The sequence below is a fragment of the Dipodomys ordii genome, unplaced genomic scaffold (genome assembly GCF_000151885.1).
Source record: "Dipodomys ordii isolate 6190 unplaced genomic scaffold, Dord_2.0 Scaffold145, whole genome shotgun sequence".
NCBI classification, from domain to species: domain Eukaryota; kingdom Metazoa; phylum Chordata; class Mammalia; order Rodentia; family Heteromyidae; genus Dipodomys; species Dipodomys ordii.
In genome coordinates, this window is record NW_012267361.1 from 2,226,406 (window position 1) to 2,240,441 (window position 14,036).

A 14,036-nucleotide genomic window follows, 5' to 3' on the forward strand; every position below is an offset into this window, starting at 1 on the left:
CTGTCCCTCAGCTCTTCAGCTCAAGGCTAGTGCTCTACCACTTGAGCCACAGCACCACTTCCGGCTTTTTTCTTTTTGCTTATGTGGTGCTGAGGAATCGAACCCAGGGCCTCAGGCATGCAAGGCAAGCACTCTACCACTGAGCCAACTTCCCAGCCTCTATGTTTATTCTTATGAGGAATCTCCATACTTCTTTCCAGAGTGGTGGAACAACTTTACATTCCCATGAACAGTGTAGTAATATTCCCTTTGGCCACATCCCAGCCAGTGATGTCTTTTGCCATAATGAAACTGTTTAGTTTCATGCAATGCCATTTATCTATACTTTATTTTATTTGTTGTGTTTCAGAGTCTTTAAGTAGGAAATTTTGACCTTTGCCAAGGTGCTCTATTGTTTCCCTTAGCCCTTCCTGTGATATTTTCAGGGTATCTGATCTTACATTGACATCTTTGATTCATTTGATTTTGATTCTGCTGCACAGTGATATGTAAGGCTCTAACTTCAGTTTTCCACACGTGTATTGTCAATTTTACCCTTTTGGCTCCCTTATTAAAGATTAGGTGGCCAAAGTTATGTGAGTTCATTTCTTGGTCTTCAATTCTATTCCATTAGTCTTCATGCCCGTTCATAGGCCAGTACTAAGGTGTTCTCATAACTTTGGCTTTGGAATGGAGTTTGAAGCTTGATATTGAAATTGTTCCAGCACTATTTTTCCTGCTAAAGATTATATTTGCTATTGAGGAACTTCTATCATTCCATATAAAATTTTGGACTGATTCTTCAATATCATTGAAAAATGTTGGAATTTTGATGGGTATTGCATCAAAATTGTAAATAGCTTTTGGCAGTACAGCCATTTTTACTATGCTAATTCACCCAATCCAGGACTATGGAAGGTTTTCCCTCTTCCCTAAATCTGCTTTAAATTCCTTCTTCAAGTTTTTCAAGTTTCATCATAGTGGTTCTTCACATATTTGGTTAACTTCTAGGGTATTTTTTTGAGGATATTACAAAAAGAGTTGCTTTCCTGGTTTCAGCCTTGTTCTTCTCATTGTTGGCATACAGAAAAGCTGTGGGTTAATTTTATATCCTATTACTTTGCTAAACTTTCACATCAGCTCAAGTGACTTGATGGAGGAGTCTATGTGGTACTTTAAATATATGATCATGTCATCTGTAAGATTAAGAATTTTACTTTTTCCCTATTTGCATCTCTTGCAGGTATCTATCTTTTTTCTTAGATTCGTTTTGAATAAATTACTCTTCATTATCTATAAAATCTATACCATCTTTGATAATAGAGTTTCTATCTTCATCATATAATTTGCTGTCAAGAATTTCTACTTTATTTTTTTCATTTCCCTCCCTTCTTACTGGTAGTTTTTGATAGCTTCAATTTCTTTATTGAAGCTTTGTTTTAGCTCTTGTATGGAATTCTTCTTTGATTTAATTTTCAGTGTTTTCTTTCTCATATACTTTAGCTGACTATTTTTTTCGTTGAAATCCCTTTTTTTTCTTGGAATTCATTCAGCTTTCTATTTGTGAATTCCATGAATTTCTCTATTGATCTTTGGTTAGCCTATCACACCCACACATAGCCATAAGCAGTCTTTCAAATCATTCAACATATTCACCAGTAGTGTTTTTAAAGCATTTTGAGAACTATCTTCCAGATCTTTCATTGACTATTTATTTTGACTATTTATCTATTTATTTTGAGTGTAAATTGAGTTTTCTTGACTTGGCATTTTTCTTGTGTTTCTATGTTTTTTTCTGCTCATTTGGAAACAAAAGCAAGTTCAATACCACAACAGAACACAATATTAAAACAAAACCAATCTAGAGCCCTGCAATTGCACAGGCTTTAAAGGATCAAAATCATAGGTACGTACTCTCCTATCTACTACTCCTTACTTTTATTTGGGGAGGAGTATTCTGGTTCAGAAGTGGATATTATACATATTTTTTTCATTTAACAAATCTGTTGTGAACAATAAAACAATTTGAACTAAAAGAATAACAAAAAGAGCCACTTAGACATAGTCAAATGGAAACAAATACAGTCAACCTCACAGATACAATTAGGGATCAATGGGCAAAGGAAAGGAAGTGGAGAGAAATAACAGAATTAAAGGAAAACTCTTTAAAAAGGAATTAAAAGAAAAATTATTGTATGTTATTCCCTTGGTATAGTCCCTATTTTCATTATATTTGATTCCAGCGTTCTGCTTCTTGTATATACATTTTTTTTTCTAATTCGGGGTTGGAAATGGAAATAACAAAATGCTGAAAAAAGGATAGAGATTGACCCATGATAACCAAGAGATGTGTAAGACACTATGTTGAAAACGAACTTTACAACTTAGTGTGGAGGAACTGGGGACATGGGGAGGGAAGGGATTGTAGGGGAAAAACAAAGGATGGGGTAACAACACTCGATAGGAAATGTACCCATTGCCTTACTCATGTAACAGTAACCCCGCTCTACTGTATCTTTACAATAAAAAGTATATAAAAGGGAATTTAAAAAAAATTACAAATAATGAAGAAATACAAGGAGGAGTAAATGACAAAAGAAGAATATCAAAAAGGAAGGGAACAGAAGGAAGAGAACAAAGCCCTAGATTCAAAAAGAAAAAAAGGAAAACATACATACATATATATATATATATATATATATATATACATATACACACATATATGTTACATATACTATATATAATATATATGTTAAAAATCCTGAAATTTATAATGAAATAAATAAGCAATCACCTAAATTAAGAAAGCAAACTTTTAAGAAAGAAGCCTGGTAATCACCATAGACTATATATCTATGACTAATAAAACAGTAACAATGGAGGAAAATTTGACAAGAAAGGGAAGAATAAAACTAAATTCTCCTATTGTTTGGGGATCCAGTGTCTCCCCAATATCCACTATTTAGTTCTTGATGGAGTTTCTGTTTCCCTGCATTGATTGTCTTTTCATATGGCTTAGTTGAATTCAGAAGCCTTCTTGATATGGATGTGTGGTGTAATTACAAAGTAAGGTTAGTAAACATCTTTGAAATGTTAAATTCATAAAACATAATAAACAATCTTGGTGACATGGTATAATTGTTACAGGTGAAAATGGTATAGTTATCTAATACTTCATTCAAATTAGACTAAAATGTTACAGTTTAGGTGTAATACAAAATATTACTTGTCTTTGAAGCACATTTTTATAAGCATAATTTCTCATTCAAATAAGTTTATTAGATCTCAGAACCTTATTTACAGTGAATAATAATACAATGAAGAAAAATAATCCTTTCAGAAAGAGTTCAAATCATGGAAAATACCTGAACATAAACTGATAACATGGAAGAATCAATTGAAGAACCCATAAAGTTGGCTAGACAAAATTAATTACAAAAATCTGGAGTACATTTTAACACCTACAAGTATTCATTTTAAATACCACAAAAACCGAAAAATTTACAACAGCAAACATGCAAAAATTTTAAAAAATCAACTTAAACTATATACCATCTAATCAGGAAAACATTACTGAGAGGTATAAAAGAAAAAAAATAATTTGTAAACATCTTGTGTCTTCTTGGCAAATGTTAAATTTGTTACCATATGATGAATGATTTTAATGTAAAACTAACTGGCATGTTGGTGCAGGGGAAGAGGGAAGAGGAGAGGCTAGGGGTTAAACAAGCTCTCAAGTAGAAACCAGTTTTAGTGTTCCAGTGGAAAATCTAAGGCTAGAGAGTCACACAGAGTGTAACATTATAGAACAGAGAGTTTGACCAGAGGGGGGAAACTCAGGCAGCTTGGTTAAGGAGATAGATTCGAGCACTCACCAGTGTCTGCGGTGGCAGAAGTAGTGGTGGCTACTACCAGAGCCACCATACCATGCCTGGGACAAAGTCACCAGAGATGGTGTACAAGTGGATATGCGTTTGAGTTCCTCAGAACAGAAATTCCTCTGGTACTACTGATGTAATAAATTTGAGCTCTCCTACTTCTCTGAGTATTTGGCTTGGCCTCTCTATATTTCTGTTTTTCCTTAAGAACTTCTACAGAACTCCTGCAAAGGCAAAAACTGAGATAATGGCTAATCAGGACAATCTGTTGACTTGCGAGTATATTAACTCCACATAACTTTCTCACTCTAGGCCCTCCAATTCTCCCTATTTAACCAAAAGCCAATGTCTGAACTTCTGAATATGGCTGAAGATATACCCAGGTGCTATTTTTCCATGTCTGACACATAATAAACAGACTTTCTCTACCTTTCACAATTTCTCTTCATTTGGAATATGTAGAGAATTGGCTGGGCCGAACTTCGGACTCCTAATATTGGGTTTGAGGTCTAAATACTTTATTTTGAAGGATACCAGCGAACTGGTTTGTCCAACTTACCCCCTTCTTCACTAGTGGCCACTAACTACTGGAGGGTCTTGAGTCCTGCCATGTCTCAGGCCAAACCCACCTTTCTCAGATTACATTCCAGGAGACTATCTGCCTGTTTCAAACATTTCAGTCATAAGCCCAGGCCAACCCTCCATCCTGTGGCCACTGCCCTGGAGATTATCTGGCCTGATTCAAATATTTCAATCATAATCTGACAAATTGCCTGAAGGGAGAAGATAAAGTGGTGGGGAAAGTTAAAAAACAAAAACAGCCCAGGAAAATGCCAGGGTTCTGTTTTTCTTCTCTTCTGGGTTGTCTTTACTTGCTCTTTACTGAATAAAGTCTTTAAAACTGTGCTTATTGTTCCTGGTATTATTTCAATAGTAACAGAGAGTATCTGTTTCATCCCCTTAACTTACACATTTATCTTTTACTTTGTGTGTGTGTGTGTGTGAGTGTGAGTATGTCTGTCTTTCTGTCTGTGTGTCTGTGTATGTGTGTCTGTGTCTTTGTGTGTATTTGTCTGTGGTGGAGGACATGATGAAAAAATGAAGATTTACCCTCTCATCAGCAATACATTTACCTTCAACTGTACTTTAAGGCTGTACATTTTTTCTCAAAGATATTCACCTCTGCAACCAAATATATTAAAAAAATATTTACTGTTATATTTTGCCTAGGCTTCTTAAAAATGACTGTAGCTGTATTTTTTTGGGGGGTCCAGTCATGGGGCCTGAACTCTGGGCGCTGTCCCTCAGCTCCTCAGCTCAAGGCTAGCGCTCTACCACTTGAGCCACAGCACCACTTCCGGCTTTTTTCTTTTTGCTTATGTGGTGCTGAGGAATGGAACCCAAGGCCTCAGGCATGCAAGGCAAGCGCTCTACCACTGAGCCACCTCCTCAGCCCCATGCAGTTGTATTTTTAACTATTTTTTTGCAACTGTATTTTTGCTAAAACTTTTGAGATGATTAGATTTATTATTGCTATTTATAAAGAATATAGATTTATTTTCTGCAGTATGATTGTATTCTCAAAATTGGGAGTTCTTGCCCAATCATAAAATTGGGATGAAATAATACCAGTTAATTCTGGGAATTCGTTTGTCAGAAAATGTTTGAAAAAATCCTTATTGTTAAAATACAAATTATTTGGTATTGAAATAATTTTGAGACTTAGTCACTTTCAATCATCATGATATATAAAGAACAAATCTGTCAGTATATAGTAGCTTGCCTGCTACTTCACAATTAATTAAACATTTTTTCACACCAGTAGTTAGGCTTAAACTAAAGGCATGGGCATTGTCCCTTAGCTTTATTGCTAGCACCATTTCTAGATTTTGGCCATCAATTGTAGATTTCTTGGACTTTCCTGCTCAGCCTATCCTTGAGCAATGACCCTCAGATCTCAGCCTCTGGCATAGTAGGATTACAGATGTAATCCACAGGCCCTGAGCTTAATTAATTTATGGTTACTATTTTATCTTCGGCTACCCCAAGGCAGATTATTATAGATTTGCTTACACCTGGAAATGCAAGTTGCTTACTGACCACAGCAAATCATTGGCATTTTAAAGGGTCTCTCATAAAATTCTGGCTGGCACTCAGATATTTCTGAAAGATGTGCCTCCATCTTCCTCAGGAAATATTTCCACTTGAGTTGAATGAAGGATCTACCCTCTGAGCTCTGAGAGTTCTGACAGATGTTTCTTTAATTTGACCTTTTCTTGGAGTTTTTTCCTGCCACTCCTTACAAAGCTACATCTCTCTTTTACTACCAAAAGGAAAAGAAAGAAGAATCACTTACCACAAATCACATCTTTGAGTGATAGCACCCTTTCTTTGAGGAGCAACAGTCTTTACCCCATTTGCACGGAAACTACCCTCACAGACAAGTATTTTGATTTAGGAAATAAAAGAATAATAAATCAGTGTAAATGTGCAGAGGTAGCTGTGCACAACAAAGCTTGATAATATGTTCTCTGAGCACAGGATTATAAATTGCATACTTCTGTCCTTCTAAGATTTTCATTCAAGCCTGACTTTAATACAACATAGATGTGTGTTCTGTGCCTTGGGTCAAAAAAAGGTTGTAAGATTTGGTACTAAACTATGATTCTTTACTCAGTCAATTAGGGAGCACATTAACAAGTTGAAATATTAGATCATAGCTACTACAAGATTACAATTATAACATTAGTTTAAATTATAATGGCAAATTTCAACTAAGCAAGACATAAAAATGTAAAAAAGAACAAATGATGATAAGAAATGGTCAGCAAGGAGTCAAAAAAGACAGAAAAAAAAGGAGCACAGTATTTGGATTCAAGTGACAGAGTTCTAAGTCCCAGTCCTGGTTTTTCTCACATTTCACTTTTTGCTCTCAATATTGATTCACTATTCAGGTGTTACATAAATATCTGGTAAAAATGAGTCCTACATATAGATTTATTTAGATTCAAATAATGATACTATTCTGGGAAAAATGTGGAACATGAGTAATAAGAATAAAAATGAATTTTTTAATTTGTTCTATTTCTTTCTAGTCAACAAGTAAATTTAAAACATGATATTTATGCCATGTAAAGCCTACTTATGCATTTTCTTATTTTCTCGTTGAACTATATTTATATTTAAACAAAACTATATAGTTAAAAAGTAAATTAGAGAAAAATGGTACTGTGGCTCAAGTGATAGAGTGCTTGCCTTGAGCTGAAGAACTCAGGGACAGTACCCAGGCCCAGAGTTCAAGCTCCATGAACCCCCCCCCCAAAAAAAAAGAACAACCCAAAAAGTAAATTAGAGGAAATTCATTTATATAATACTACTTAAGTTATTTAAAACTTTGAAGTATTGTTCCATTACTTCATTCTATTACAGTTATGTTATGTCATTCTGCTAGATAATGGTTGATTATTTATTAATTCTATAACTATATCATCTTATTTCAGCCTTTTCAAAGTTTTTACCACACACTAAATGTTATTTTTGGTTTTAGAGAACAAGGAAAAGGAAAAAGTTCACAGTCTAATGAAAAAAAATATCCAACAAACTAATGTGTAAGTGAAATACATGTAATGCCTTTCCTGGATGAATATCAGTCATGACAGAAGTCATGACATGAAACATTGCCTGTTGTTTCTCACTGTTCTATTTTCAGTGCTTCTGGAAGACTGTGCTAATATGTCAGACATATTGAAAATGGAAATGTGCAATGATGACCTGGATTTCCTGGGAATTCTAATAGTGCTAGATACAAAATAAAGCATGAAGTGCAATCATCAAAATTACAGAAAAGGGAAGGTAGTCCTGCAGAATCCAGCAGGTGGTGAAAATGAATAGTAGGCATCAGGTGAGGTCTTTGGTCAACTTTGAGTTCCTCCTCATTCCTGTTATATGTCCATTATACATATGCTCTCTCTTTCCTCCTCTTCCCTCCCTTCTGTTTTCTTCCTTCCTCTCCTTCTCTCTTTCTCTCTCCCTCCCTGCCTCCCTCTCTCTCACACACACAAATACACACATACATAAACACATCAAATATATTTTTGTAGTTTAATATTACTATTACCCAAAGCCTGTCTCCATGGCAAATTTGCCTCTGTGTTTTTCTTAATTTTATTTATTCATTTATTATGTCTGTTTGTTTATCATTTTTATCATTATGTGAGTCTTGTAGTTTGAATACAGGGCATTCCACCTATTAAGCAGTTTCTCTAGTACTTGAGTCACACCATTGGCCCTTTTTACTTTAGTTATTTTACAAGGAAGGTTTCCCATTCTTGCCAAAGGCTAGACCTGCACCTCTATCCTTTAGTTGTGGCCTCTAGTGTAATTGAGACTAAATATACATATCACTACAGATGGTTGCTGTTTGAAATGGAGTCTTACATTTTTTTGAAATTATATCTTCTTTTATTTTTATATTTTAATTTTTATTATGAAAATACCGTACAGAGGAGTTACAATTACATGGGCAAGATAATGAGTAAATTTCTTAGCAAGCATTGTTGCTTCCTCATTTGTTTTCCCTTCCTATCCCCTCCCATATCCCGCCCCCCCATAACCTCCCCTTTCCCCCCACCCCTCGCCAAAGTTGTAAATTTCGTTTTTCGACATAACGACTTATACATCTCATTGTTGCAATGGGTCGACCTGTATCCCTATTTAAACGATTTGTTTTTTCGCTTTCCCTCCACAAATTATACCAACATCAAATACAGTGAAAGCAGGGATTATATCGTGGGGAAGGGACATAGAACACAACAAATAAATAATCTTATAAATATGTTAGAACAATTGCATGAAAGTAAAGAACATTTTGTACTATAACTGTCCCAATCTCTATCTCCCAAATACCTCTATATTTTTAGTACCCAATATCACATACTGTTTGCAACTATTTAATTAGATTTAACTGTTTAACTAGATTTGCCATCTTAGAAGATAAAACATTTTGGTGGGCATTAGTGATTCTCAAATATATATAATTCATGCTGTAATTTTGTTCTTTTAATGTTTCATTAAATTGGACAACAAAGCATCTTGTTACTTAAAGATCTAAAGTTAACTGAAAATAATAATGCACTTAATGATGCCCAAAAGATATTATGTTTTGCAGAGAAGCAATCAGGAAAATTATAAATAAAATAATCATGAATAAGTCATACAAAATCATAAAGAGATATCTACTTTATACATAACAATGTGAGATAAATCTTTATCTTATGAATGTGTTCTAATGTCATCCTAAAAGAACTCATTGATTTTTTTCCTTTTGGAGTGGATCAAACTGACTCAGTATACGATATAGTGATAACACTGATAACTAAAAACCAAAAGCATAAGGACATTTCTCTAATTGTATATATTTAGGGTAGAAACTATAAAAACTGTTTTTTTCACCAGATTAAATATTATGATGACACTTAAAGTGCATTTTAAGGTTTTTTTTTTGTTTTTTGGGTTTTTGGGGGTTTTTTTGGTTCCTGTCCTGGGGCCTGAACTCTGGGCCTGGGTGCTGTCCCTCATCTCTTCAGCTCAAGGTTAGCGCTCTACTACTAGAGCCACAGCACCACTTCCGGCGTTTTTCTTTTTGCTTATATGGTGTTGAGGAATCGAACCCAGGGCCACATGCATGCAAGGCAAGCACTCTACCACTGAGCCACCGTCCCAGTCCAGCATTTTCAGGTTTTATTTTCTTTGTTCTTCCTATCAGATCAGTAATTTAAATATGGATAGCTAATTAATACATTTAATAAATTTATACATTCCAAAATCTACATTCTGAATTTTAATCTCTTATTTATAAAATGAAAAATATGTATTTCTTGTCTTACAAAATTGTTTTGATGGTTTAAGTCAGACCTTCAACACTCTAATGTTTGGTGCCTAAAAATCTTGGTAAATATGAGATATTTCACTACAGTATCATAATTATGAAAAAAATCAACGAAATACAGATATTATAAATATGCCTATATTATGCTCTCAATGTAAGGGAGAAAGTTACAGTTTAATTGTTTTCAAAATCTTTTAAAATATAAGTAGTATAACCTATTTTATAAACATATCTTTCCAAAATTATCATGTTATATCTTCTGTTTAATGTAAAAATCCAATATATATTCTAAACTTTAAGAAAATAAGAGTTCCTTGAGCATATTGTTTGAAATATTTTACACTTTTATTAATAAAAGAACTAGTTTAATTTATTGCATTTATATGGTTTACAGCACAATTAGATACCAATTTACTTTGAACTTAAGATGCTTAAAATAAGGAAGTATTTATCCAACAAATGCTCTAGTTTTGATTTTGTTAAGTGAGTGAATTTTATGGTTTTCAAGGAAATTAGAATATTGAATAATTTCTATGCAATATATTTTTCAATCTTTATTTCTCTAGGTGACATAGACATGCTATCTTTATAAAAAATTCCAGACCATTTTTGTTAAAATATATTAAACTTAAATGTAAATATAAAAGTAATATTTAGAAATCATGTTTTTATGTTTCAACACATTTCCTTATTTATGTAAATCTATTACTATTACTCCATTAATTAATTAATTTATTTATTTATTGATTGTAATGATTATTAGCATTTGAATTGAGGGTCTAAACACTTGCTAGGCAGGCACTGCACTACTTGAGCCATTTTGCCAGCCAATAATATACATACTTTAAATCAGGCCAATTCTGTTCTTAATCAAAAGGTATTTCATGCCCCAAATAGTAAATTTCCATATTCATTGCTTTCTTCTGCTTTAAAACATGTAATTTTTTATTCAATGGAATTACTGAAAGGATATAATAAACTCCCTGTTCTTCAATTCATAAGCTAAGTAACTAATAGATTAATTTTTATCTGATGGCCTTATGAGCAGATTTAGAATGCTGATCATACCTTATGTCTCAATCTCATTAGTGGCTGATAGGACTTAAGGCCATATCCTGCTTCTTTCACGGGTCTTCCTTCTGACTTCAGAAAAATGAATCCAAGAATCAAAACAGCAGCTGACCAGCACTTAAACATCCTTATTGATTTCTACCTGTCAAAATTAAAATTACAATAATCAGAGAATCTGCATTATATATCAAAGGAGTATATTCAGAAGTATTTAAGACTACGCAGAAATCTCTATAAATCTAATCAAAACTAGCTGATAGCTGCCAGCTGAATCCATATTAGATATTTGTCTCTAAGTAAAGATATCCTCTAACCATAACAAATACTGGTTATTTTTGATGATTTTTCACAAAGAATGAAATAGGAATATGTGCAATGCCTGATACAAAATGTGCTGAAGATAAAGAAAATAAAGTAAAAACAATCCATAAGTAATTTTAAGTAACCATACATAATATTTGTCATTTTTATAGCATTTAATTGATGAAAATATAAAAGGAAAATGTAGCTCTTATAAGTCACTGTTAAAGATTAATGAAAACCAATTTTATTAGGTGTACAATTATAAATTCAGTACAACAGAATTAATGGAGACAGGACATAGTAGATCATTAATGAATTCTTCCTGGTAGTATTTAGAACATTTCCTAAAACATTACACCAGAAGTGTTTTAAACTAAAAATCCATTTGTTGGTGACCGTATGTGGTTTTGTGTGTGTGTTCTTGCACCCCAGAATTGAGGCTTGAGCCAAGGCCTTACGCTCTCACATAGCTTTTTGGATCAAGACTGAAGTTTGACAACTTGAACCACACTTCCACTTCTAGCTTTTAGCTGCTAAATTGGAAATAAGAATCTTTTTAATATTCTGCCTGGTATGGCTTCACATAGCAATTTGATCTTCAGATCTCAACATCCTGAGTCACTAGGATTCTAAGTGTGAGCTATTAAAGCCTAGCTTATTCTGATTTGTTGTTTTTTATAAAATGTGATAAATTTGTTATGGTCTAAACATTAAATCTTCTCAAAACATACACATTTACACTTTGAGTGCAATATTTTCAATTTTATCACTCTTACTAACTCAACTTTTTCCCTGATAGATGCTAGAAGAGTCCTTTACTTTTATGTCTGTAGGACATATGTCATCCAAATTAAACTTCTCTCAATCTTTTTCTTCCATCTTTAAACATGTTTTAAGTAAATGTATTTCTAATTCCTGAAAGTTTTGCACACATTCTGTCATTTTTGGCAACTGTTGTTGTTGCTTGTGGGGCTTGAACCCTGGGCATGGACAAAGTTCCTGAGCTCTTCAGTTCAAGACCAGTGCTCTACCACTTGAGCCACAGCACTACTTCCAGTTTTCTGGTGGAGATATGAATCTCATGGACTTTCCTGCCTAGGCTGACTTTGAACAGAGATCCTCTTAAGTAGCAAGGATTACAGGCATAAGCTACTGGTTCCTGGCCAATCTGTCCATTTTCTGATTACAGTAAATTAGATAAATCCATCTACCATCTTTTAAGGTGACTTTTACTTCTTTCATGTGGAATTAATGTTATCCATGTCACAAATGACAGTGGACATTCTTACCTTGCATTTAAATTCAGGGCACTGTCACTTAGCATCTATGACATGCCAAAATGATTATTTGACCTTACCCGCATATATATTAGAATATGTCTTTTCTAGCCACAAAATCTTTCACTCTGTTCTTCGAGGTTGATTTGACCATTTGTGATCAAATGATTTTCAAGGCTATTTCTTTCACTTGAAATATATCTGTTCTCCTATTCATCACCCAAATGCCTTCACATGGCAAAGAAGAATGCTTCCCTATAACACCAGCCCTGAATTCTCCTAGGTAATTCTTTCTCTCAGTCCTTTTATTTATGTTTTAAATTGTATTTTTATTTTCTTTAAATAGTTGTACAAAGATGTTACCATTGAATACATCAATTAATAAGTATATTGAATCTTGAGAGGAAATTTACTTGTAATTGTAAGTCATTATTATGATTCTCTGAAAATACTGACCATGTCCTCTATATAATGCATTGCGCTTCTCAAAATTTAATGAATTCAAAAAATATGTTGAATTTTGTTTGGTTTTACTTTCACTTTAGCAGCATTATATTACTTGAAGCTAGCAAGTAGCCTAGTATCTGCTAGACATTCAACAATTGATTACAAAAATGGGTGCCATCTTGCATTTAAGAGTGAACGAAAGATTGGATATATTTACAGTTAGACAATATTGAATGCAATTCTTGTTTGTACTGTTGTTACAAGTGTGTTAAAACAAATTAGAAAATTCAACATTTTCATTTACAATCCATCATTTTTCTTTCAATTTGATATATATTCTAATCTTCCCTTTAAAGCTAAGTATTTGGTTATAAGACAAGTGGATGAAATATTTTAAATCCAAGAAACACAAAAATAAAGCAGAAATAACAAGCTTAAGTGAAAGGGTTTGAATATTTATTCTGTTTTTATTGCCAATCAGAGGATAAAGAGAAACAAGTGTCCCATTTTAATTTTTATCCTAAAAATGCTCCTTTAATACTTGTCTTTCTCTGTCAATTCTCTACTTTTTTTTGAAATTCTGTAGTGCTCTACTTTTTTTTACACATATATTTCACATGACTCCAAATTTTCCATCCTCTTTAAAATACATAGCAAATTAATAATTCAATATATTAATAAACATCTCATTAATCATGATAAACAAAATTTCATATTTTAATAATTAGGGCAATGGAAATGTGGCTTAGTGGTAGAGTGCTTGCCTAGCATGTGGGAAGCCCCGGGTTTGATTCCTCAATAACATATAAACAGAAAAAAATCAGAGCAATAAGCTCATTTAATACTTTTTCTACAAAGTAAAGTAGAAGTATTGCCTTAGAAGTCAATTATAAGAACTCTGTGTGCACTTTCTGTGCAGTTCAATTCAGGATGCCTTGGTCAATGATGGACCACATATACAGCAGTAGCCTGGTAAAAAGATAAGGGAATCAGAATATTTCAATATACTGTTATGTAGTAGTCATGTTTTGTCATGATCCAATCATGTATCATTCATGATTTTAAAAATCTACTATACTGGGCTGGGAAGGTGGCTCAGTGGTAGAGCTCTTGCCTTGCATGCATGAGGCCCTGGGTTCGATTCCTCAGCACCACATAAGCAAAAAGAAAAAAGCCAGAAGTGGTGCTGTGGCT

At 33.5% G+C, this 14,036-nt stretch overlaps 1 protein-coding gene across 3 annotated transcripts in view; it reads right to left on the bottom strand.

Annotated features, from left to right (window-relative positions):
* The window catches only part of Fstl5 (follistatin-like 5), a 790,918-nt gene extending 779,965 nt beyond the window's left edge, over positions 1–10,953 (bottom strand). For 2 of the 3 annotated variants that reach the window (XM_013031832.1, XM_013031833.1), the window contains exon 1: positions 10,813–10,953. In XM_013031832.1, coding sequence (XP_012887286.1) covers positions 10,813–10,941 — 129 coding nt within the window. In that variant the 5' untranslated portion in view covers positions 10,942–10,953. The remainder of the gene's footprint in view (positions 1–10,812) is intronic. The other variant, XM_013031834.1, reaches the window with a different exon arrangement.
* Positions 10,954–14,036: the final 3,083 nt, after the last annotated feature.